Here is a 23,492-nt window from a genome sequence, read left to right on the forward strand (position 1 = left end):
AAGTCGCCTCGTCCGAACTTCTCCTGGAGACGGTTCTGAAAGTTGCTTCTCATCGATCGACCTGCCTCTTTTTCGCCCTCATTTTTGCAAGTGGTACTCGACATATTACGGTGTTCCGGGACTGCGCAGTCGTTGAGAATTCCCTCAACGCAACGGCACATTCATCTTCCTCATACTGGCATTCCAGATATGAATTTATTATTTGTTTGACGATACGCAGGTATCGCAACATGACAGACAAAGATCTGAATCAACCTCGTGGTGCGCAGTCGCCTTTCGGAGCAGAAGCTCCGCGGCCAACATTCGACACAGACCACCCATTGCCTCGCAGGGCCCCTTACGAAAAATCCGTGACATTGCAGCATCATCGACGTGCTCGCGATGCTGCTGGGAAAGATGCGGCAGAGCGCGTGCCTTTGGTGAAAGTGGACAAAGGATCAAGCGGCTCCCCCCCGAAATTTTCTTCTGCAGGAAGCCGCGAGATGGGTCAAACCGACGCAAGACAGTGGTTCGATCAGTCGAACCAGCACCCCACAGTCTCTTACTCCGGGGCCATGGAAGGTAAGCCAGTTTCTCCGTCCTAGCCACTGGAGCGTTTGCCAACACCAGATGCCTAGTCGATCCCCCGTTCTTTCAGAGGGAGACCGACTCGTCAAACGAAGACGCTCCCCAGACGACCTATCCCTCACACCTCCGGCCGGGCGCATCCCAATCGCTGGCGCCAGTCGTCACCCGTAGCAGCAGCACCGACGAATACCGCAGCGTCATCGACGACCTCACCGTTGAGATACACAAGTTGAAAGAAGAGTTGAAGAGATACAAGCAGTTGGGCCCGGAGATGCTCAAGAAGGACAAGCTTTTCGAGATTAAAATGCACGGGCTGCCAAAGCGCAAGAAACGAGAACTCGAGGCCACCCTACGCAACTTTGCCGCAAGTGTTAGCGAATCCGCCAGTAACCAGACTTCGTCGGGCCCGCGCAAAAAGTCATCTCGCCATGCCAATCGCCTATATTCGGGCTCAGGTTCCATGTCCAAGCACGCTTCCTCCTCGTCTGGCTCGCAGTCGAGGCCCGTCGACTCGGCCTACGCATCCATGTCGACGGGCCATCACTCGGCCGGGACATCACTGCGTCGTCCGTCCATGGGCTCACAGGCTCGCTCAGCCGAACAGAAAGTCCAAAGCTACCTCGAGGACATTCCCGAGGGCCTCTACCCACGACATATCGCCATGACCAATAGGGAAAAGAAGAAGCTTGTGGTGCGACGTCTGGAACAATTGTTTACAGGCAAGATGCGCGGCCCGAGGCGCGAACTAGGTCAGGCAGTGCCCCAAGCGGGCCCGTTTCTGGCACCCGTGACGGGCGAGGGCATGGCTAGGACGAACGTCATGGCTTGCCAACCTGTTAACCTGGGCACCAATGAACCTGCTCGAGAAGCGCCTATCCTTTCGGTGGCCGGCTCGGGTAAGCAGAGGGATAACATGTCCATGGACCATTCGAATAGCTATGGCGCAGATTCCCGTGGCAGCGGAGCCGCGCCTGGTGATGCCAATACGTCCCCCCCGAATGCACCGCTTCCCGAGCAACGCCCGACCAGGCCACTAGACCTCGATCCCGACCGCGTGCAGAACCCTTCGGAGAACATGGACTACATTCGCCATCTCGGCTTGGTGCCACCCGAGCTGCTGCCTGAATCCACCACACAGGACGTCGCGCCAGACGCCGATGGATGGGTCTATCTCAATCTCCTCTGCAACCTCGCCCAGCTGCACATGATCAACGTCACGCCTGATTTCGTCCGCGTAGCCATCTCCGAGAGGAGCACAAAATTCCAACTCTCTCCCGACGGTCGGAAAATCCGCTGGAGGGGAGGCACCGAAGGCACCAAGTTCAGCAGCGACAGCTCCGGCGACAACTCGGGAAAGAGCCCTTCCACCGACGACACAGACGGCTCCCACAACGAGAAGAAGACAGAACGAAAGAAACGGAAGACGACACAAGTCCACCGGGGGTCTGCAAACGACCTTGCTGCCTCGGCCTATTCAAGCGAACGCCGAATCCCATCAGACAGCTTCCACTACAAGCCCCTCTTCGTGCACCCGCCACAGTCACCCGAGCAGACGTCGGTGGACGATACCGGGTCTTCATTTGGCCCTGCCGAGGAGAGCCATATCGAAGAGTCGAGGTGGGGCAACAGCGGCTCTGGGTCATCTCAGCGGAGGAAACGTCGATTGGACGGTGCCATCATCTATTATAGCGGAGCCCCTTTTTGCACCGACCTGTCTGGCGACCCGGGGGACTCGTCCTCGGCGACCTATTTGACGTCCTCCGGTCATGATGCCCAGCCTGGGTCGTCCAGCGACCCGAGCGGCCAGTTTGTGAGACCTGACCCGCCGCAGCGGACGTCATCCGGGTCCATCCTGCGGATCCGTCCGTTGAGCGACCGAGCACCCTACTTCTTCACCGACGCTGTGTCGGCGGAACCTGAGCCTATTCTCTACGACCGCGATGATCTTTCAGACGCGGACGCCTTGGACATGGAGGGTCACTCCTCGGATACAGAGCAAGAACAGCCCGTCCGACCTCAGACCCTCGAGCCATCAGGTCTTGGGGGCGTGGTCCCGGAAGATCACTTCATGGTTACCGTTCAGACCCGGCGGCCTAAGGATATCCCCGGTGTCAAGACTGCCCAGCAACAACCCAAGTCTAGTGAGACGTTGGATGCCATCATCCACCGCTTTGCATCCATGTCGCCGTCTCCCCGCCCGCTTGCGACCATACCTCAACCGAGCAGCGCCGCTCCCACCACGGAGATTGAATACATATCCGGCAACATGAAGCGCTTAGCACCAGTCGCCCTGCCGCCGCCGGCCATCTTCATCCCCCCTTTCAGCACGGACACCTCCGTCGACAGCATGGACAGTCTCGACTCGGACGACAAGGCAGACGAGTCGGATGTGCGCGACGATTCCGAGCGCAGGTCATCCATTCCCAGCACGCCGGATATTCCGTACCGGGAGGACAACCTGAGCAGCGACGACGACGATGAGCCGAGGGTCGCCCGTGACCTTGTCCCAACCCGGCAAGCCATAGGGATGGCCATGCGACCAAGCCAGCTGGCCCGTCGGACGAGCAGTAGCGCCATTGCTGCGCCCGGGACTGTTCGGGGCCGGAGCAAGAGCTTGAGTGTCGATTTGCCCAGGCAGACGGACAGCTCGGACGTTGCAGCTGAGGATGATGGCGAAAGCGGGTACTCGAGCGGCCTCGAAGGAAGCAGCTGAATGCTCGATCTCTACAGTTTTCGTCGAAACAGTTTTGTTTTAGCTCGAGGACATGTCCCCTATTTTCTTTTTCTTTTTTTGGTCCCTACCTTTCCCATATTTTCACATATTTTCCCATCTTTTCTCCATCTTTCTGCCCTTTGTTTCCGTTTCTTTTCATCTGCCTTTTCGCAAGCGAAGCATGCACTGTCATGGGACGATTTTTCGACCCTCTGAACGAATTCACGAAACAGCTCGACTTGGGCAACTGCTCTGTTTTTCTCAGCATTGCGAGGAGTTGAAAATGAATTATACCCAGGGTCTGTATTTCACGGCATGTCAGGACGGATCGAAGCTACGATGCGCTGCAAGGTGGCTCATGGGAAATTATACAGTTTCCAATCGCCGTCCCGACATGTTATGAACTGTATGTAGTCTGGCGATGCCACTTTGTCTTGCAATTCACGCGCAAAATAGCTGCTTGATCTATGTACAGCTCGTGTTATTCGTGTCCATCAACTTGGATCTCGACGTAGCTGTGGCTGGAAACATGTCGTTCACGCGAGGTCCCTGCCGAATGAATTCCCACCGAGTTAGCCCTTGGCGATTCTTCTCGATGCCGCCCGCTGATTGATCTGGCACATAGAGGAGTGCTGGCTGTTGCAATAGTGGTTTGTATAAGGTGAGCCTTGACGACTCGTATGACTTTCATCTTTTCTATCTCTAAAAGCAAAAGTTGAACGTGCATCCACGCACGTTGGTGTATATCATTCATCCCGGCCATCCATCCGTCTGCCAGCCATGGCTACGGCAGATCGCGACCCGGTCGTCATTCCAAACGTCATTTTCTTGGGTCATCCATTCATTTTCTCCCGTCCCGCTCTTGATCTAATATACCCTGCTCTGATCCCCGCGCGAGGTATACTCAGGAGGCCTGCTCCTTCCTCTTCTGTCCGGCGCCCTTCTGCAGCAAGCTGTGGCCATCCATCTCCTCGGGCTGAGGCAGACCCATGGCGGCGAGAATGGTGGGGGCAACGTCGCCGAGGACGGGCTCGAGGTGCTTGCCCTTCTTCTCGTCCCAGTAAGGGGTAAGGCGCCAGTCGCTGGGGACGTTGGCCATGATGAAGGGCACCTTGTTGGTGGTGTGGCTGGTCTTGGGCTGGCCGTCGGGGAACTTCATCTCCTCGGCGTTGCCGTGGTCGGAGGTGATGAACAGGGCGTAGCCCCGCTCGACGCAGGCGTCGTAGATGGTCTTGATGCCCTCATCGGTGGCCTCGCAGCCGATGATGGCGGCCTCGTAGACGCCGGTATGACCGACCATGTCGGGGGGCGCAAAGTTGTTCATGACGAAGGGGAACTCCTCGCCGCCGACGCCCCTGATGCGGTCGGCGACACGGTTGGCGACTTCTTCGGCCGACATTCTCGGGGCGAGATCGTAGGTGGCCACGCCCTTCTTGGAGGGGACGAGGTCGCCCGCGTCGCGGGTTTCCAGGGGGAAGGGCTTCTCGACGCCGCCGTTGAAGAAGAAGGTGACGTGGGCGTACTTCTCCGTCTCGGCCACGTGAACCTGCTTGACGCCCTGCTTGCCCAGCCACTCGGCCAGGACGTTGTCCATGCGCTGAGGCTTGAAGGCGACGGTGAACGGGTAGTCGGTCTTGTATTGGGTCATGGTGACGAGAGAGGCGATCTTGGGGTAAGCAAAGTCCGGGAGCACGTCGCGGTCGACATCACCAAGGACCTGGGTGATCTGACGGACCCGATCGGAGCGGTAGTTGAAGAAGAAGACGGTGTCGTCATCTACAAACGAGGGTTAGTGATGTGTCTTCATGGGATTCAGACAGAGAGGCTTGGCTCGTACCCTTGATCCGTCGCTCATCGCCGCCAATGACAATGGGCGTTAGGAACTCGTCCTTGTCCTTCGGGCCGCCGCGCTCGTATCGGTCCCGGATCGCCTTGACGGGGTCATCGCTCTGCTCGCCCTCGCCAAGGACCATGCCCTTCAGTGCGATCTCGATCCTCTCCCAGCGCTTATCACGGTCCATGGCATAGTAGCGGCCCACGACGGTGGCAATCTCGCCGATACCAAACTCCTTCAGCTTCCCGACGAGTTCCTCTACGTAGCCCGCGCCGGACTTGGGATCGGTATCGCGTCCGTCGGCGAAAACGTGGATGAAGACCTTGGGAACGCCGTATTTCTTGGCGGCGAGGAGGATGGCGTAAAGGTGATCTTGTTTCGCGTGCTAGAGGAAACGATCCGTCAGCATGCAGGACTCAATGTGACAGGGAGGCCATCAGGACTCTTTTTTGTCAACTTACGACACCGCCGTGGGAGACAAGACCGCAGAGATGCAGCCTGCCGTTGCCGTTCTTGGCGCTCTCAAAGGTATTCTTGATCACCTCATTATCGGCGAATCTGTCCTCCTCGATATCGTTGTCAATGCGCACGACGTCCTGCCAGACGACACGGCCGGCGCCAATGTTCAAGTGGCCGACTTCGGAGTTGCCCATCAGGCCCTTGGGGAGACCGACGGCATAAGAGGACGCTTCGAGCTCGAGGTACTGGTCCTTGTTCTGGGAGAAAGCGTCCATGACGGGGGTCTTGGCGGCAGCAATGGCATCGCCATCTTTGGGAGAGTCGGCGGTGGGAATGCCCCAGCCATCGATCACGACTGACGAGGGTGAAATCAAGGAGTTAGCCAAGCGAGATTATGGCAGGCAGAACGACGAACAATGGGGCTTTCGTCGGGGAGACGGACAAGGAGAGGGAGAGGGATGGACGTACTCAGGCAGGCGGGTTGAACTTTTGTTTCAGCCATGATGACTGGATGATCGGTCAATTCTGTTATAGCTCTTTATCTGACAAAGAGTGAACGAATGCGAGGACACAGGATCGAATTAGGTGATGCGTGATTTTCCTGAGGGGGGGAAAAAAGATCAGAGATGGTGGTGAGTTGAATTGGTTGAGGAGGGGCACTTCTTTTTATCAATCTATGGCGGGGGATCTGGTAGGTACCTACTGTTGTACATACAACGTACATGTACGGAATTACGTAGTGGGTAATGAGAATCCACAATCTCTTCTAATGGTACGCCTCGAGCCGTTATCGGCGCCCCACGACAGTTGACCCCGCCAAGCCTCTTTCCCGTACTTCGTACAACGTACAGACATAGGTACTCATGATTACGTACCTACCACTCGATTTTCTCACCACGCAGCATCAACATCAAACAAGAAACATCGCAAACGAGGAAAGAAAATACGGATTTCGCACATTCTACATTTCCTCAAACGACTGTCCCAGTATCTTCTCCAGCCATGTCTGCTCCGCCTTCCTCTTCCACTCCCCACCCGCTCGCACTGCCTCCCAACTTCTCGCCCGACGCTCTCGACACGCTCACCGAGCTCGCAACAATCCTTACCCGCCTCCGAGCCACCATCCAAGCGTCCAGCCCTCCCACGGCCCCCGGCGGCGTCACGGGTTCCACCCCGTTACCTGCAGGAGCGACGCCGAACCATTTGGGAGCCAGCCCGGACGGCACAGGACCTCTGTCTTTGAGGGAGCTCTCGACGCAGACCGACACGCTGAAGCACAAGGTGCAGCGGGCTCGCGCTCAGATCAAGACGCTCCCCGACATGGAACGCGACATTGAGGAACAGGAAGAGGAGATCCGGGAGCTCGAAGCCAGGATCCACATGCAGCGGGACGTGCTGGAGAAGTTGCGGGAGCGCGGGGTCGAGTTTGGAAAAGACGGCGATAAGATGGAGACGTAGGTCTCTCAGGTTGCGAAGGGGCACAAAGAGCTTCAATTCGCGGGTGGGAGGTTGGTTTTTACTTGATACCCAGGAGTTGCCAAGAAATTGAGACAGAGAAACTGGCGGCAGCGAGCCCCGAGACCGAGCGAAGATGACGAATCACAACTGAATTGCGGCGAAACAAACGTCCCCATCGGTTCGGAACGGACGAGACAGACAGTCAATCCATTCCTATCGGGACAAATACATCACCTACAAAGGCCGCCCTGCCCATTACCCACTCGAACGCCTTGCAATCCCGACCGCGTCTAGGATATCACCAAGGTCCTTCCCTGGTTTCCCCGGGACAACGTTCAGCCAGACGTCATCCGCAATTCTCTCTCCCTCTGGCAAGGTGCTCCAGTTAGGGCTCGTCTCGGACTTTAACCACTTAAAGTCTTGTATCTGGTCCCACTTGTTCTTCGATACATCGTCGGGCGTTTCCTGCACCTCTCACGTCAGTCACGGCGCTCGAAAACACGGATGGTGGAGTGGACACATACGAATGACGGAGGGAGCGGCGCAAATCGCATGGCGGAACAGTCTTCAATGATGGGGTGACTGGAGCAGTATAGATACATGTCGACATTCTTACACTCGTGGATCCGGACCTGCCGGGCTGCCACGACGAGAATGCTATCCGACACGCCGGTGATGTGCACAGGGCCGTCTACGTGGCCAGCTAGAACGAGGGAATGGCTGATGTTCTTGAGCGTGAGGCTGGCGAAGGGGGCGCTGCTGGCGGTGGCCATGGACATGTCGACGACGCAGTCGCGGATATCGGTCAAACGACCCGAGGACGTGGCTCGGGAGGCCGTGGACGGCAGGATGATGTGCAGCCCCGTCTGGCCAAAAATCACAATTTCCTTGGCCGTCGAAAAGCTAGGCGTGCGGACACGAGACGCCCCGGGCTGCGCCATCTCTTTGTTGTAGTCCTTGGCTTTGATCGAGGGGAGATCGCTCACGGCGTCTTCGGCCTCCTCGGCAGGCCGGCCAGAGGAAGTTGCTGGTGTAGCGTCGATCGGGTTGGTGGTGGTGAGAAGACGAGGATCAGCCGCGCGCCCGAAAGACCGGTCGGGCCCGGCGGCGGCGCCGCGGGACTTGAACTGGAAACGGGAGCGAGGTGCGAGCTTTGCCGTTGTCTGATTTAGCCTTTCCGTCAAGCCTTTGATAGCCTGTCGTACGTGTCGTACGTATTGAGTTAGACATCGAATACAGAAAAGGTCATTCTCTAGGAAAGGCTAAGAGGAAAATCACTTCTGAGTATGTGCGCTGGTCATAGGCAGGGACATAGTCGGAGGCATCTGAAACCTCGTTCGATAGACTTGAGATGGAACCCAAGATGGCATCGATGGCATCTTGTCTCTCGCCTCCAACGGTCGCCACTGAGGCGAGGTTTTCGATTTGCTCGTGGATAGCTTTGATGTACTTTGTGAGCAACAGGACTCTATACGAGACTCGGGGGACAAATTCTCGGATTTTTTTTTTAAATAACTCACACGCGGATTCGTCTTGGAAATGGCGGTAAAACTGCTCCTTCGGGTCCTGCAATCCAGTTACTACGTGGGATCCCGTCGTGGCGGCGACAGGCTGAATCACATCGGGCGGCGCCATGGTGGGTAGTTGGCTACAGAACAATGACAGAAAAAGGGTCTTGTAGCAGAAATGACCGACAACTGATAGTCAGCAGGAGGGAAGGAGACTCCTCGCTCTTAACAAGGTCCCAATCGACAAACTGAATGGTTGGACGTGTGAGAGAAGGTCACAAGACAGACCAAGGGCCTCAAGTAAATATAGGGAACAAGACCAACCAACACGTACGGGAAGGACAGATGATTTCGAGACGGGCCAATCTGGTATGCCGAGCCAGCCAATAAATTATGGATGTTGAGATGATGTTTGAGATTGGCTGTTAGGGAAGCAATGTGACGTAGCCGTAGGCTTGGTGCGTTGAGGAGACGGACCAGGAGCTGGAAGGTTGCAGGGCCGAATGGTCAGCCCATCGATCTGATGCTTGTCGTACCTTGGATGGGAGTCAATCGGGCGACACTGTTCAGGGTCATGCGGGGAAGTGAACGGGAGGGGGAATATCGATCCGGTCCACAGTCGCCAGTTATGCTACGAATAGACGATGGGCGTGTCCTGTTCTGACGATGCTGTGGGGGATGGAGGGGATGGAGTGGAGGGGCAGAATGTTGACTCTTGGCGGGATGTACCCTGATACACGAATATCGTACAAGGTACCTATGTATTAATTGACACACATGCGCAATGGGTATCATTTGCTCCTTCTCATGGTTGGTGCAACTAGGCAACACATGCATGTAGGCGAATGTGGTACGTACAGATGCCTGGCGCACAGATATCCCAGCGGGGCACGTCCAGCTGACGAACGAAAAAGCGTCAACTAAATTTGACCGCGTCCCGAGTCCCGACAGCAACAGGATTGGTTCCGAAATTTTGAAGCGAAACCCGATCTCGCTGGAGCAGTACAATCCATCATCAACAATCCAGGTTGTTTTTTTTCTTTCCTTGATATTCTATCAAAAGAGGTAGGCCAGGGACTTTCGAGGCCCTGGGGTCCTCACGTACCGCAGGGCTTTGCCACACAAAGCTTGACATCTGGGTGTGCTCGCCGCCACTCCCGCCCCAGACCAGCCGCCTGTCCCTGGTTCCACAACCCCAGCTCCGATTTTTTCCTGTCACCCTCCACAATGCCCAGGTGGAAGCGAAAACGCCCCCAGGACGAACAACAACAACAACAACAGCAGCAGCAGCAGCAGCAACAACAACAAACTGCACTTCATTCTTCCCCTCCCCCTGTCCCCACCGCCCAACCAGTGACGCGTCGCGCGACGCGTCAAACCCCGAACCCACCCCCGATCGTCCCGACTTCGGCATCTCCGCCGCGTTCCGGATCCGGGCAGCCCGCTGTCATAGAACCACAATCAACCAAGCCGAAACGCCGGGGACGCCCGCCCGAATCCAAACCTGGAATCCCAGGCTCCCAAACCGCCCTTCCAACCACAGCTGCCGCGTCCACCACTCCATCGACAGGTGCCTTGCAAACCCAAGTCCGTGACTCCTTGCCACCGCCTTCTCAACCCGTGGCACCCCAGCTGGCGGGAGATCAACATCAAACCACCGCGCCACCAGAACCACGTGTGACGAGACATCGCGGCGGAAAAAAAACCATGATGGCCGTGCATCACCACCCGGTGCTGGCGGCCAGGGACGTGAGACAGTCTGGAAACGGGCGACCTGTTAACGGCCTCGTCGCCCCTGAGATCTCGTACCAGGTGCCCCAGCCTCAGTCGCAACCTTGGACGAAGACCCTTATGCGCCCAAGCCCGCCGACCAGTTTGCCCCCGTCGTTACAACCGCCCCACCACCACCAGCCCTCTCGTGCGCCGACATCGAACACCAACCACGTGCTCATCCCAACCATCCCTCATGTCGCGCCCCAGTCATCCCATCCAACGTCTACCCTACCAGAAAAATCCGGCTTTCGGAAACGGGAAGAAGAGAAGAATAAATCAAAACCCCTCCCACGTGCCGACCGCAACATCGATAAAGTCGTGTTGGGCGACATTTGTTTCCGCACCTGGTACCCGTCCTACTACGGCAAGGAATTGCTGGGCGATGCATCCTCGTCCGGGTACGCTGGCAAGGCCGGGTCCTCCCAGGCGTCTGCCAAGGGGACCAAGACGGGAAGCGCCAGCACAGGGGGCGACGGCTCTGCCAAGGCCTCTGCGAAGCGTGGAGGTGGTAGTGGCGGCGAGGTGACCATGCTCGATCGGCTGTACGTGTGCCCTTACTGCTTCAAGTACTCCAAGGAGCTGGTGTCGTGGCTGGGACATGTACGCTTCTGCGAACACAGCGGCAGGATGCCCCCTGGCCGCAAGATCTACATACACCCAAGGGGCCGCCGGTCGGTGCTCAGGGCCGTGCCCGAGGTGAAGAGGGGCCCTGGCAAGAGGGCGAACAGCGGGCTGCGCCATGTCGAGGAGGTGGTGACGGATCACGGGGAGTGGAGCGTGTGGGAGGTGGACGGAGAGCAAGACATGGTGCGTTTTCCCCTTTCGCTTCATCATCGACCCGGCTGTGTGTCGTGGACCTTTGTAATGCTGACCAGAGAATCTTCCCGTAGCTGTTTTGTCAGAATCTTTCCCTGTTTGCCAAGCTCTTCCTCGACACGAAATCCGTATTCTTCGACGTGACCAATTTCAACTATTTCTTGCTCGTTTACACGCCGCCGTCTCGACCGCCCGTTGCGAACACCACTCCCTTCGATCCGCAGGTCCGCGCTGACATGGCGAATGCCCCGCCCACCCGGCCGTCGCAGGTTGTGGGTTTCTTCTCCAAGGAAAAGATGTCATGGGATAACAACAACCTGGCTTGTATTCTCGTATTCCCGCCGTGGCAGCGCAAGGGGCTGGGAGGCCTGTTAATGGGCGTGTCCTACGAGATAAGCCGCCGCGAGCGTGTCATGGGCGGGCCCGAGAAGCCCATCTCCGAACTGGGCCGGAAGGGGTACAAACGCTACTGGGCCGGCGAGATTGCGCGGTGGTTACTGGGGGTCAACGGGGTCGCGAAACCGATGGGCGGCGATGGACCCGAGCAGAAGGACGAGGTTGTAGTGGACGTCAACGAGTGCAGCCGGGGAACGTGGATCGCCCTGGACGACTGCCTCGCCACGTTGCGCGAGATGGGACTTGTGGAGGATGCGGGCATGGGGTCGGCGAAGAGGCCGGCGCAAACGAAGACCGACGAGGACGAGGTGATGGAGGATGCCAAGGCGCATGAAGAGGCCGTACCTGTGGTGCCAAGGGTACGCGTCGACAAGGAATCCGTTCGGCGATGGGTGGCAGCGAGCGGTATCAGCCTGGAGAGGGTATGCGATCCGAACGGGTTCCTCGAAGGCTACGGCATCAAGCCGGACCAGGCGAGCGAGGGAGAAACATGAGCTTCTGCCCGCCGAGGACCAGTGCCGTGGGTGTTTTCTTTTGGCCACTTGCTGTGAGTTCGTATTATATGATACCCCGGATGGAAATATAGTCTGAGATTTACATTGAGACCTGGCTGGTAATGCGTTTTATTGAGAGCTCACGTATATTTTTGATACCGAGTACGCTATCACGGCTGAAAGACACTGGTGTCATCCCGTCCCATATGAAGGGTCAGGTAGGGCTTACCTAATAGGAAGCACCTGCGAAAAGCAGCCTCGTTGGCTCAGTGGTAAAGCGCCTCACTAGTAATGAGGAGATCACTGGTTCGATTCCAGTACGAGGCAATTCAAAGGCGATTCGATTTCTTTTTTTCTTCTTTCGTCTTTTTTTTTTTTTTTTTTTTTTTTTTTTTTTTTTTTTTTTGTTGCATCGGATAGAATTGATCCTTTGTGACTTTTTGCTGTTCTGGGACAGATTAGCTACGAAGTACGTTTTCACTCCGTTAGACGGACGCGATTAGAAATCCTGGTATTCGGCCAGACCGGTGAGGGAAACAGCTCCCCGGCCAGAACGCCGCTTCCTGCAGGAACAACCAAGAGGAAGGTAGTACAAAGATGCTGTAACTCCGCACAGGAAAAATACGAAAACCAAATAAACAATTATCTAATCTTTCCAACGACAAGTCATCGTTCGAGGACGACATTCCATCATCAGAATCATGGTCGTCATGGAATTATCATCATTCACGCGACGACACCATCTCACGGAATAGAGCGAGCGCCAGTCCAATCTACTTCGACAACCAGAAAACGGCGCGAAAATAAGAAAACGGACTAAGAGGCGGGAGAAACGCCAGGAGAGACGCGGAACGGAAGGCCTACTTCGTACACTACTTACTTCGTACGGTAATTCGCTGTGGGACCGTTAGACCCGCCAGAAAGAACCGGGCTAGGACAGAAAGGGCGTTTGGGTGAGCTTCACCTTCTGGAACGGCGGAGAGAACGGCGGAGAGCGCGTTTCTCAATGTCGGGGCCCCATGGGATCCTCCCAATGTGAAATTAAGAATCCGAGGGACCGGACGGGAGAGCCCTCTAATGTTGAGGCAATTGGGCAGGCACGTCGTGACTGATGGACGCATGACGTTGTTTGGTCGCCTTGCCCAATTGCCCCATGCTTCGAACTGGTTCTCAGATGTCCGACATGCTGGTTGAGGGCCACGATGGTCCATACAAGGCCCACGAAGTCGTTACGGTTATCATCACTGCAGTATGCAGCCATGCCAGTGACTCCTTGGGCTTCTTCTCATTCGCCATTGATTTATCCCCGTACGCATCCATCGTCTTTGGCCTGCTTTGCTCGCGACGAGTACGGTAATGTCCCTACTCAAAAACGGTACGGAGGTCAGCGGCACCACAATGCACGCCCGCTTTTTCTGCTTGACAGCAAAGAATGGCAAAGTCTCAGTGAAGGCCATTATCAAGCACAGCCACAGGTGGGCATGAACGATTACTACGCAAGGCTGGCAAGACGTCAAGTTGGAATCGTTACGGTACGGCGCGGCAACGGAGCCCTTAGAGCCCTGTCCAAGCGTGTTCCACCCACACAAAAAAAGACCCATGGCCCAATTTGCCTAGGTCAACACTGCTGGCTCCCAATGAGGTCCTGACCGTTTCAATGGCAAAGAACACCAATCACGAGGATCAATTGGCTTTTTGAACATTTCATGCGAAAGTGGAAAGCTTCAAACGCGACGGTCAAAAGGTTGAGACAAAGGAAAAAATATTCGATAAGCTTGGTACGGTGAGCCGACAAAGGAAGCGCCGCAAGGTAAGGATGAGTGTTTTTTTCGTATTTGTACAGGAGGTTCCCAGTCTCTGGCTACAATCGCAGAGAAACGCTGGAAAGTTGATGAGGGTGCCGCGAATCGAGAGGGCAAGTGAAAACAAAACCGCCGAGCTGTCCCTCCCGATCGGGCCCTTTGTACTCGATTTCCCTCTTATCCATGATCCCATCATCCATCTATACATCAGGGGCGTTTCCCCTCCGGCCTTGGCTCGACCCAGGCGACACAACCTACCCTCCCTCCCGTCGTCTAACCCGTCTATTACTCTATCATCCGCCGCACTGGACACAAGTCCCCTTTGTGATGGAGGCTGGCAGGCGGGCCACGGCCACTGTCGTCGAATTCGATTCCCCGGTACTAGACCGGTGCCCGCGCTGCCACTTCTCTTATCCCGAATGGATGAAGGAAGTTTAAGTCTAGCACAAGCTGTCAGCTGAAATGTCCCGGAGGTCCCGGAGTCGGGGCGTCGGCGAATCGAGAGGGTTTGACGTACGAACTTGGCCATGAGGGCAATCATGAGGTCGAAGAGACCAATGGCCTCGACGAAGGCGAAACCAAGAATGGCATACGAGAAGAGCTGACCACGGAGGGCAGGGTTGCGGGCAACGGCGTTGAGGAGGGCGGCGAAGACGAGACCGATACCGATACCGGCACCAGTCAGACCGATGGCGGCGTTACCCATACCAATGTTCCTCGAGGCCTCAACGAGGGCCTGAGCCATCTCGGAGGAGTAGGCACGCTTGGCGTTGGCGTTCTGGAACATGCGGCTGGCATTGGCCTTGAGGGAAACCTGGGGGCGGGCGGTGAAGCCTTTCCGGAGACGGCAAATGTCAGAATATCGGTCAATTGGTTGAGATTTTGATGTTTTGGAGCCATTGGGTGTCGCTGGGACATCCAATTGGCCGTTCCACGGCTTCTCGTCGACGGTGCGGGTGGAGAGAAAATTCTGTTTTCCGCTGAATTCTTTTTTTCTTTACTCACCAGTGATGGTGCGCTTGGAGGCGACCTGGAAAGGAGCGGCACGGGCAGCAGGGCGAGCGGCCTTGCTGGCCATGGAAGAGGCCAGCCTAGAGGCGAGGACACGAGTAGAGGCCATTGTGACTGATGGAGGTGTGTTGATGGATGGATGGGTTGGAAGGATGGATGATGGATGGATGGATGGACGGATGGATGAGCGTGAGAGAGGTGAGAGAAGGCTCTGTCTCGAGTGGATTGGATTTGAGGGAAAAAAGGTGGAAGAGGTAGAAAAGAGAAAAGCTCAGAGTCAGGAGGAAAAGCACAGGAGCTCGGCTGGTAGGGGGGTGGCCCCGGACGACGGGGACGGAAGAACAAAGGAGGGCCTCTCATAGGCTGGCTCGGGCCAGGCAGGAGAGCGAAGCGACATTTTTGCTTTGCCGGTCCATAACATAATGGGGTGGAGCACAGTTGGTATGGACCGACTAATCATGGAGATTTGATGGCGGGAGGGCCTGATGAGGCATCCACAAAGTGGGTTTGGGAGGACGAGCGCCATGGAATCCGTACGGTCAGAACGACTCAGCTTGGGCTCGGACAATACCGGGACGGACGGTCTGGTCTGCTGCGTCTGCTTGCAAAGCAGCAAGCAGGCCGGTGATGAGAAACCCCAGGGCGATGAATTGGAACTCTTGGCTGGCGACACGAATCATGAAAGTGGGCTGGAGCTTTACGGAATTAGGTTCCCTGTGCTTGACCGAGGGAGACCGTTTCGAACAGTGAGTCCTCCATCTTTTTGCTACCATTTATTTTTCATCCATTTCATCTATTCTACTTTTGACTCTCACTCGATGCGGACTTTTCATGAGCGGTCATCCTCGCGTGACACAATGTCGAGGCTACGGGATGCATGACATGACGTCTTGGGACGACCCAAAAAGGGGGACGAAAAAAACTTTTCTCCCTCTGCAAAAGGAATTGAATGTCTCAGGCATTCATTGCAGTGTGAACTGGGCGCCAGACGGCCTGTTATCAGCAGCGAGGATGCCTCAGGACCGCCTGGTTAATTAGTGGGAAAAACGGCTGGGCCCCAAAAAGTCCGTCCGTATCTGGCGTCCCCCGGTGATGATGAAGTTCCGGACACACCGTTGCGACCGAACCCCCCACTGTGTAAGTGGCCGAGGATCTTGTGCGCCCCCACTTTGAGGCGACTGGGACCCAATCATGCGTCCGGTTTTCGATGGTGACCCTAGCACGTGGGTGGGCCCCTGTTTGCGATAACCGATTAGGCGGTGACGGCAGCGAAAACGGTGTCGAGGGTCCGTTTGCTCGTGTGGTGTGGTTGTTCGAGGGATAATAAAAAGGGAGACGATGCCGCCGTGGTTACCCAGGGGATAATTCCCCTCGGCTCAACCGTTTGAATGTCCTAATGTCCTGTCCAACTACTCGAGGAACCCTTCGACGGCGGTCTGGCGGTGGTGTGCGCTCGCACTGAAGAGGTGGTGTCGTGGCATCTGCACCTTGACAAGGCCCCCTTGCTGCCTCGCATTTCGGGTGTTACGTACAACGTACAGCGAACGACGCCTATACCGACTTTGGGACAGTTCTACTCGAGGCACACTTGTTCAGCCAGCCTCCTTTCTCCGATCTACAACGTATTGTTATGGCGTTGGGGTAGAAGGGATGGCCGTGGCTACAGTGGTGGCTACAAAGCTGGCTGGTACTCAACCGAAACCCGAGGTCTTTTGCTGGTTGAAACTACGGTGCAATGAAATTAGACGGTGGGTCTTGTCTCGGCTGGAAACAAGAAGCGCAGCGAAGAAATAAAGAAAAAACGCGTCGAGCAAGGGACACGACTAGACTATTTTCTTTTTCAGTTTTTCCGTTCAAATATGTACAGTACATACATTGTAGTTGCCTGAGGCTCTTCGGCTTATGCGTAAAATGACGCATCCTTGCACAGAATCCAAGATCCTGGCGCCCCAATCTCAGATCCAGCCTGTGGCTGCAGGTTCCACACGGGACATCAGTCCACCGTTCCTTTTTTGTTTTTTTTCCCCCTACCGTTTTCATTTTTCTCAGCACACTGTTTGTCTCATGGAAGCTGTGGATGAAAGCACAGGTGTACTGCACTCATTCATGGAATTTCTATTGTCAATCGTAGCTCTATTGTGCCATTGAATACCCAGGTAAAATACCCACGTAGGGTAAAGAAAGCTTTGAATGACATTGGGAGGAATCCGTCTCGCTGGGTGGGAATTGGCGATTATCGGCCCGTTGTTCAACCGTTTGACAATTGACGTTCCAAAGCAGTTGATGAGCGTTTGAGGAACCAAACGGAATGAAACGGAAGAGTGTTGCACTCCTACCGTTAGAGTCCACTGGACACTACCAACCTTGGCGTTATATAAGCACGAATTAACTTGTACGTAAGCTCGGTTTTGGAGTTGTCTCCGTTTCTGCACAAACGGCGCGATACCTATTCCAACCGCTTTTGCACAATACCAAGGTGGCTTTGTATTGTGCAGACCCATTCACAAGGAATTAGGATAATCCGACTGTTACAGGACATGGAGGAATTGAGGCTGATTCTTGTGGCTGATTCCGGCACTTCGTATGGATATCAGTCCCGCACGTTGTCAGAGGGCTAACGATCATGAGCTATGGAAACCGGATGAATACAGTGCCATCTTTATTTATATTTGTGCTTCCTCAGACCAAGTTTCGTAGTCTTCTATTCCTGGCCGTCTCTCTCAGTCGTCATCTCGATGCGAATCTGAGTGGGGTGGCTCATGTGGACTCGACGACAGACGGCATCTCTATAACAGAAAGATTGACATGACACAGCCTGTCTATCGACGCCGCTATATCCTCAACTCTCTTAACCGCGATCTGCCGTGCTCATTGGCTTTGTTTTTACACCATGTTTCGTAACTATCGGCCACTGTCGAGGTATGGCTCTGTTAGCAGCTTCACATCATCAACACTGCCCCTGAGACTATAATCATGACCCACGGGACGACACGACGTCAATAAAGTTGCTGAACCAGTCTTCAAGGGGGTGGGACCAATATCATTTACTTCGTTTCTATTATAGATTGACATCTGGGTGGGGTAGGTATTTTCTGTTAATAGCGACCTTTATAGCTGGAATTATCAGAGACGCAGCACTGGTTAAATCTCGTTCTGGAAATGGTCCTTGGACTTCCTAAAGCCCCTGGCTACAGACCATGTCTCGAATCCTTCTATATAACAGGGTTTCGCTAATCCAACATGGTCTCGGTGCAGGTAGAGAAATACACAGCCAGATCATCCCCCCTGCTTCGTAGCCCCAGCCACATATCTCCTCTACGTCCGCGCATCTAGAACCACGTTGGTCAACCCTCCATCCACAAACGTCCTAATATTCTCACCCACCACCCGCCGAATATTCATCCGCGTGGCATCCGCACACCAGGCCAAGTGAGGCGTGAGCACCAAGTTGAGTCCTTCCCTCTTCACCTCGCGACCCAGAAGGACCGAGTCAGCGTCACTGCCCGCCGGCTCCGTCTCGAACACGTCCGTCGCGGCGCCGTAGATGCGCCGCTCGCGCACCGCCGCCAGCAAGGCGCGCTCGTCGACGGTGCCCCCGCGGCCGACGTTGACGATGACGCAGTCCGACCTCGCGGCGTCGAGTTCGGCGGGGCCGATGATGCGGCGCGTCTGTGGGTTCAGCGGGAGGACGACGAAGATGACCGTCGCGCGCCGGATCACCGTCAGCGATGGGGTGCGGCCCGCGGGGACGTCGTCGGGGAGGTAGTCGTAGGGTTTCCGGGCGGCTACGAGGACTTGCATGTCCAGGGAGCGGCAGAGGCTCGCTATGCGTTGGCCTACAAGAAGGCGGTTCGGTTAGTTTCCGAGCTTTCGGGCGGCTGTGTTCAGGAGAGAGGTGAATGGGACTTGCACGCACCGATGGGCCCATAGCCGATGATACCGACCGTCTCGTTCTGGCATGTCCTGGGGGGACGGTCCTCCGAGTCACGAAGCATGGATGACATGCTGCCCTTCTCCTTCCAGAGGTTGGGTCGTGTGGCGTCGTAATCCAGCATGGCATCGTGCAGAACTGTTAATCTCCGTCTTGTCGCGAAATACTGCCGAGTGGTTGTCACCGGTCAGTCGAAGTTATTGCCAGTAGGGGATGGGATGGACCAGGTAGGTAATGGAAGAGGGAAAACGGGCGAATCGAGACAGGTCATGACACACCATGGCAAGGGCATGCTCCGAGACAGCTTCCACGGTCGCATTGGGTGAACGCATGACGGTGATACCGCGGCGTCGACATTCTTCCAGATCAATGTGGTCCGTCCCTGTGGATTCAGTGATGACACATGAGCTGGCCAGGAGGATGAAAACTCAGCATGATTTACTCTCAACGGACGGATAGGCTTTAGTAGAGACCGCCTCTTCAACCTCAAGAGGATCCCTTCTCCCTAAATCAAGAGGATGCTCACAGATAACGGGCCTCGCCCAATGTGACCGCATTGATAGGCGTGGTAGTGGTGATGACGATGCTCGCGTCCCGTATTCGGCCAGCCACTAGGTCTGTATTCTCGGATGGTGTATACTCGTATTCGATGATTTCGTACGTGAACGGTAACACGTCGACGCCGGGCATGTCAACATGGATAGCTTCCAGCTTGACGAGGACGTGATGGGTCGAGTCTGGGAGCTTCCTTGGGTGCCTCACATCGCTCTCGGATGGTTCTGGAGGTCCATCCGCCATGGCTCGTGTGATGTGTTGGTCTGATCCTACCGACTGTCGTCTCAAGCTCGCGTGCCCTTGATTTTCGTACTCTCTCATGGAAACATGCGATGTAGGTACTTGGACAAATCTCCAGGAGGTGATGGACAGAGCATCATGAATATTTTTATATTTATACAGATGACGTTGAACGAGCTGTACAGTAGGGCTGCTACAAAAGGAGTCAGCTTCCAATGTACTTGTACGACGTGACCTGCCTTAGCATGTATAGTACTTGCGTCGTTTGCTTTGAACGGACGAAACTTCACTGTCGTTGCTACGACGTAAATGTACCATCTCATCTCAGAATTCACGGCGTTGTCCCCCACGATACCTGGTACCGGCATCATCCCCACCTTATCCGACCCCAATGCGGGGTTTGGGGAGTAGTACATACACGTGTAGCTCAGGAGGAGCACATGCAGGATGTCCGTCACAGGGCGCACCAACTGCATATACACCCCTGGAAGTATAGAGTATATGCAGACGATATCTTGCTATAGTCTCATCGGCCATCAAACGGCGACGACCCTTCCCATGCCATGCTCGGAACATGCAATGGAACCTGCAATGCAGTAGTATTCCTATAAGTCAGGTATCCCGAGCCTGCACTCAGCAAAGAAACATACAGCCAGCCCATACGCCCGCAAACTCCCTGGACCCAAGTTCCCCCCGCCCGACCATCTACATCTATTTCTTAAACGTCGCACTCCTCCCCCCATGCAGCGGCGGCGCCTTCCTCGCCCCCTTGGGACCCTCCTCGCCCGACTTGGAATAGGGGTCGAACCTCTTGCCGTGCTGCGCCTTGACCGTGTTGCGGTTCGCGTGCAGCACGGAGCTGGCCTTGCCGTAGTCGAAAGGCGCTGGCTTCTCCTCCGCCTGGCCACCGGCCGCCGCAGCCTTCCATGCCGCCTCTGCCTCCATCTTCGCCCTCTTCTCCCTCCTCAGCTGCCTCTTCTTCGACTTTGAGATCCCCTTAAACTCGACGTCACGCGCCGGGGGAGCTCCCGCGGCATTATTGACCGTCTCCTTCTCTGGCTGTGCTTTCTTCGCTGCTTGCCTCGCCGCTCTCCTCTGCGCCTTGGCAGCCTTGCGCTCCGCCTTCTCTTTCGCCCGTTGGGCCTCCTCGTCTTCGAGTTCGATCTCCTCTTGCACGTCGGATTCCTCTTCCTGTCCCTTTTCTTCTTCCCCAGATGCTTCGTCGAGTTTGCCCCCCGCACCCTCTTCATCAGCGTCCGAGTCGGACTCTTCCTCGGAACTCGTGTCCTCCTCCTCGTCCTCCGTGGGCTTCTTTCGCTTGACCCCGGCCCTGAGTGTGAATTCCTCGTCTGCAGATTCCTCCTTCTCTTGGGTCTCCGGACTCGGCTTAGGTGGAGTCGCACCAGATTCGGTCGTGGCATCTTTATCGACCATCTCCACGTCGACCGTGGCGGTGGTGATCGCTCCGTTCGCTGCTGCTCCTTGTACCAACCTCTGCCACGGCAATAGAACGTAGTCGTTGTCCTTCTTGGCCGGTGTCTTCGACTCCTCCCACAAGGTGCTCGGTGGCACATCCCCGTAGAGCTGGGAACGTTCCATTACCCCACACTGAGCTTCTTCCACCACGTCTGACGTCGCTTTCACAGCATCCGCTGTCGGGCTCCGTCGGGGACCCGAGTCAATATTTTTGCCTTGGAGGAACGCGAGCAGCGACGGCTCGTTAGCCCCCCGAGTCCGAGCTTCCTGAAACAGGGCCCAAATCTCGTTGACAGCCCGTTTGGCAATCACGGCGTGATTGGGGATCAAGCTGTGCAGGGCCTTCGCATCAGGCGGCATGTACCGAGCAATATCCACAATTGTAGCGTTGGGGAGCACGTATCCGGTGCTCTCGTCGAGGGTCCGGGCCTTCTCATCTCTCCATTGCCAGAGTGCCCTGTAGACGGCAAATTGCGTGCCGAAAAAGGGGAGCGGGTTCTTGAGGAGAACGTTGAACCAGCCTTTGGGCCCCTGACCCGTCTCGGCGTCGAAGCCCACGCCCTCGTACCGGCTCAGCGACAATTCCCTGGATTTCTGGACCACTTGTTCAATAAAGTCGGTCTCAGGTTTGCTCCGATCCGAAGCCTTGAGGACGTCATTCCGGACCATGTCGTAGATATACAGCAGGTAGTGGGTATCGGACCGAGCGTAATAAAACATCTCCTCAGGGAGTGGCCTGGATTTTGGGTTAGCACTATAGGGTACATTGACATAGTTCGCCGTCCAACTCACCGAATCCGCCAGTCGGCCATTTGGTATTTCTTGTCCGCGTCAAAGTCCACGAATCGTTTTAAGAGATAGGCCAAGCTCCGTGTCGGGTAGCCAAGGACAACCGCACCAAAGTATGTGTCGAAGAGGCCGTTGATGTACAGACCAAGATCCCTCTGCAGCCACATGATGTCCATGTAGGCGCCGTGGAAAACCTGACCATTGCATCAGCACTTTGACGGGAAACGGCGGCTCGGGGAAGCCATCTTACCTTGAGAATGCTGGGGTCTGCAAAGACCTCGTTGAGCACTTCGAGCCGGTGGCGCCACGGCTTAAGAGTATCGATGATCCAGTCCTGGTCGCGCGTGCTGATCTGCATCAGGGAGAGGAGACCGGCATATGTCCTGAAGTCATGATGCTCCAGATCTATGGCAATCTCCTTTGCCTTTTTGAGTTCCTCCAGCATGTTCAGCACCCCTTCATAACTGTCCACCCATATGGCCTTGGTGCTATCCACCGGCTTGTATAGAATGGGGTCGGCGTATTGGTAAACTTGGGGAGGGTATTTTGCCTGTAGGATTTCGGTCTCGTAGGGGTGTTTGTACCTGTTGTTCCGTTAGTATTACGTATAGCTTCACACACCGGTATCGACGGGTTTATCAATCGCGATTTCGGCCAAGGGGCAACTTTGGGAAGATGAGGTAGGAAGAGAGAACTGCCGTACTGAACCATGCCTGAATCGCTTGGGGTCGCCACAATACTCTGGTCCAACCCAACCGTAGCGTGAGGTTTCTTGGTAAGAACGGGTTTCCACTGCGCGTTATTGTCGACCGGTCTCTCAAATTGAAGCTGGGGCTTGGCCATGTTGGAATTTCGCATGCTATAGGCGAGCGGAGTCTTGGGCTTCTTTGCCTGCTGGGTCTGCTTCATGGCAGGGTCAATAAACGTCTCTATCCGCCTCTCATATTGGCGTCGCTTTCCGAAAACTCACATTATCCGCAGCGGGTGCATCTTTTCTCTTCAGCACGCCGGTGAACTCGTCCAGGGTACGATCCGCCTTCTCCAGCACCGTGTCGAGAACATCGACAATCTTCCGCCATTGCAGATCCACGTCATCCGCGTCCTCCAGCGGCGGCAGCTTGTCCTGCCCACAGACGACAGCGGCCGAGTTGAGAAGCTTGGACGAGAGGTCGAGGAGGCGCGTGGTCCTGTCGTCGAGCTCGTCGGCGACGGACGGGTGGACGGTTCGCTGGAAGGCGAGGTCCTCGGCGGCGAGTCGGTTGGCCGACCGGGTGGTGGTGACCAGGGCCGACTGCACCTTTTCTTGGAGGGCCTTGAAACCTTCCTGAGATGCCATGACGACGATGGGCCCTGCAGGCTAGGTTGGCGATGCGACGGCGATGTTCAGTCCCGGCTCGAGGATTGGTTCCTTGTCGCCAAAATTTCCTTCAATGCTTCTGCAAGTAGTGGCGATAAGATAAGCCGTCTGTTCGTTGATAAGGTACAAGTACCTGTAGGTACCTGAATTAGTGTACAAGCATATTGGCCCACTCTATCGTACCTGCCTCGGTCTTCTGTTGGCAAAGTTCGACAGACGTAACTGGAACTCTTTAATATGAGTGAATTGGATATTCACCTGGTAATATTGGAAGATAATGCATCGTTCGTTCGTTGTTCCTTCCTTCTGGATT

The 23,492-nt window shown here is 55.6% G+C and overlaps 8 protein-coding genes and 1 non-coding gene across 9 annotated transcripts; 4 read left to right on the plus strand and 5 right to left on the minus strand.

Annotated features, from left to right (window-relative positions):
* Window positions 1–278: 278 nt before the first annotated feature.
* ACRALDRAFT_2070997 (uncharacterized protein) lies at window positions 279–3,259 on the plus strand (the record flags this gene model as incomplete). Its single annotated transcript, XM_071022169.1, has 2 exons — window positions 279–561; window positions 618–3,259. Coding segments are annotated over 2 exons (2,925 nt in total), but the record flags the coding sequence as incomplete, so codon positions are not given.
* Window positions 3,260–4,184: 925 nt separating this feature from the next.
* On the minus strand, window positions 4,185–6,075 carry ACRALDRAFT_2044928 (uncharacterized protein; the record flags this gene model as incomplete). The annotated part of the gene is made up of 4 exons (XM_071021479.1): window positions 4,185–5,056; window positions 5,118–5,499; window positions 5,576–5,928; window positions 6,042–6,075. The coding sequence occupies 4 exons, from the start codon at window positions 6,073–6,075 to the stop codon at window positions 4,185–4,187; spliced, it is 1,641 nt and encodes a 546-aa protein (XP_070871138.1).
* A 267-nt stretch (window positions 6,076–6,342) lies between these two features.
* On the plus strand, window positions 6,343–7,031 carry ACRALDRAFT_2023192 (uncharacterized protein; the record flags this gene model as incomplete). The annotated part of the gene is made up of 2 exons (XM_071020127.1): window positions 6,343–6,379; window positions 6,493–7,031. The coding sequence occupies 2 exons, from the start codon at window positions 6,343–6,345 to the stop codon at window positions 7,029–7,031; spliced, it is 576 nt and encodes a 191-aa protein (XP_070871139.1).
* Window positions 6,493–9,236, minus strand: ACRALDRAFT_1066181 (uncharacterized protein). Its single transcript, XM_071017294.1, has 5 exons — window positions 8,874–9,236; window positions 8,552–8,787; window positions 8,310–8,470; window positions 7,556–8,227; window positions 6,493–7,496 (listed from the first exon to the last, which is right to left on the minus strand). Exons 2-5 carry the CDS (start codon window positions 8,664–8,666, stop codon window positions 7,287–7,289), a joined length of 1,158 nt encoding a protein of 385 aa, XP_070871140.1. The 5' UTR covers window positions 8,667–8,787; window positions 8,874–9,236; the 3' UTR covers window positions 6,493–7,286.
* Window positions 9,237–9,370: 134 nt separating this feature from the next.
* Window positions 9,371–12,126, plus strand: ACRALDRAFT_1095384 (uncharacterized protein; the record flags this gene model as incomplete). The annotated part of the gene is made up of 4 exons (XM_071019774.1): window positions 9,371–9,386; window positions 9,424–9,566; window positions 9,650–11,173; window positions 11,215–12,126. The coding sequence occupies 4 exons, from the start codon at window positions 9,371–9,373 to the stop codon at window positions 12,016–12,018; spliced, it is 2,487 nt and encodes an 828-aa protein (XP_070871141.1). The 3' UTR covers window positions 12,019–12,126.
* A 147-nt stretch (window positions 12,127–12,273) lies between these two features.
* ACRALDRAFT_t288 lies at window positions 12,274–12,345 on the plus strand. The gene has a single exon. It is a non-coding gene; the product is annotated as a tRNA-Thr (tRNA).
* A 1,350-nt stretch (window positions 12,346–13,695) lies between these two features.
* On the minus strand, window positions 13,696–15,087 carry ACRALDRAFT_1066186 (uncharacterized protein). Its single transcript, XM_071017295.1, has 3 exons — window positions 14,826–15,087; window positions 14,338–14,654; window positions 13,696–14,260 (listed from the first exon to the last, which is right to left on the minus strand). Exons 1-3 carry the CDS (start codon window positions 14,938–14,940, stop codon window positions 14,255–14,257), a joined length of 438 nt encoding a protein of 145 aa, XP_070871142.1. The 5' UTR covers window positions 14,941–15,087; the 3' UTR covers window positions 13,696–14,254.
* Window positions 15,088–18,146: 3,059 nt separating this feature from the next.
* ACRALDRAFT_1058896 (uncharacterized protein) lies at window positions 18,147–19,560 on the minus strand (the record flags this gene model as incomplete). The annotated part of the gene is made up of 4 exons (XM_071015960.1): window positions 18,147–18,667; window positions 18,748–18,928; window positions 19,041–19,170; window positions 19,289–19,560. 4 exons carry the CDS (start codon window positions 19,558–19,560, stop codon window positions 18,147–18,149), a joined length of 1,104 nt encoding a protein of 367 aa, XP_070871143.1.
* A 708-nt stretch (window positions 19,561–20,268) lies between these two features.
* On the minus strand, window positions 20,269–23,158 carry ACRALDRAFT_1072997 (uncharacterized protein; the record flags this gene model as incomplete). Its single annotated transcript, XM_071018052.1, has 5 exons — window positions 20,269–21,769; window positions 21,826–22,016; window positions 22,073–22,406; window positions 22,526–22,751; window positions 22,789–23,158. The coding sequence occupies 5 exons, from the start codon at window positions 23,156–23,158 to the stop codon at window positions 20,269–20,271; spliced, it is 2,622 nt and encodes an 873-aa protein (XP_070871144.1).
* Between the last annotated feature and the right edge of the window lie 334 nt (window positions 23,159–23,492).

The sequence above is a fragment of the Sodiomyces alcalophilus genome (genome assembly GCF_042370955.1).
Source record: "Sodiomyces alcalophilus JCM 7366 unplaced genomic scaffold ACRALscaffold_10, whole genome shotgun sequence".
In the NCBI taxonomy this organism is placed as follows: Eukaryota; Fungi; Ascomycota; class Sordariomycetes; order Glomerellales; family Plectosphaerellaceae; genus Sodiomyces; species Sodiomyces alcalophilus.

Excerpts from the sequence above, each read along its gene's own strand:
- ACRALDRAFT_1066181 (XM_071017294.1), bottom strand. The coding sequence starts at position 8,666 with ATGGCGCCGCCCGATGTGATTCAGCCTGTCGCCGCCACGACGGGATCC. Across the intron at positions 8,471-8,551 it reads TTTCCAAGACGAATCCGCGT|CTATCCACGAGCAAATCGAA; the intron begins GTGAGTTATTTA and ends AGTACATCAAAG. Across the intron at positions 8,228-8,309 it reads ACCAGCGCACATACTCAGAA|GCTATCAAAGGCTTGACGGA; the intron begins GTGATTTTCCTC and ends CACGTACGACAG.
- ACRALDRAFT_1066186 (XM_071017295.1), bottom strand. The coding sequence starts at position 14,940 with ATGGCCTCTACTCGTGTCCTCGCCTCTAGGCTGGCCTCTTCCATGGCC. Across the intron at positions 14,655-14,825 it reads CTCCAAGCGCACCATCACTG|GCTTCACCGCCCGCCCCCAG; the intron begins GTGAGTAAAGAA and ends GTCTCCGGAAAG.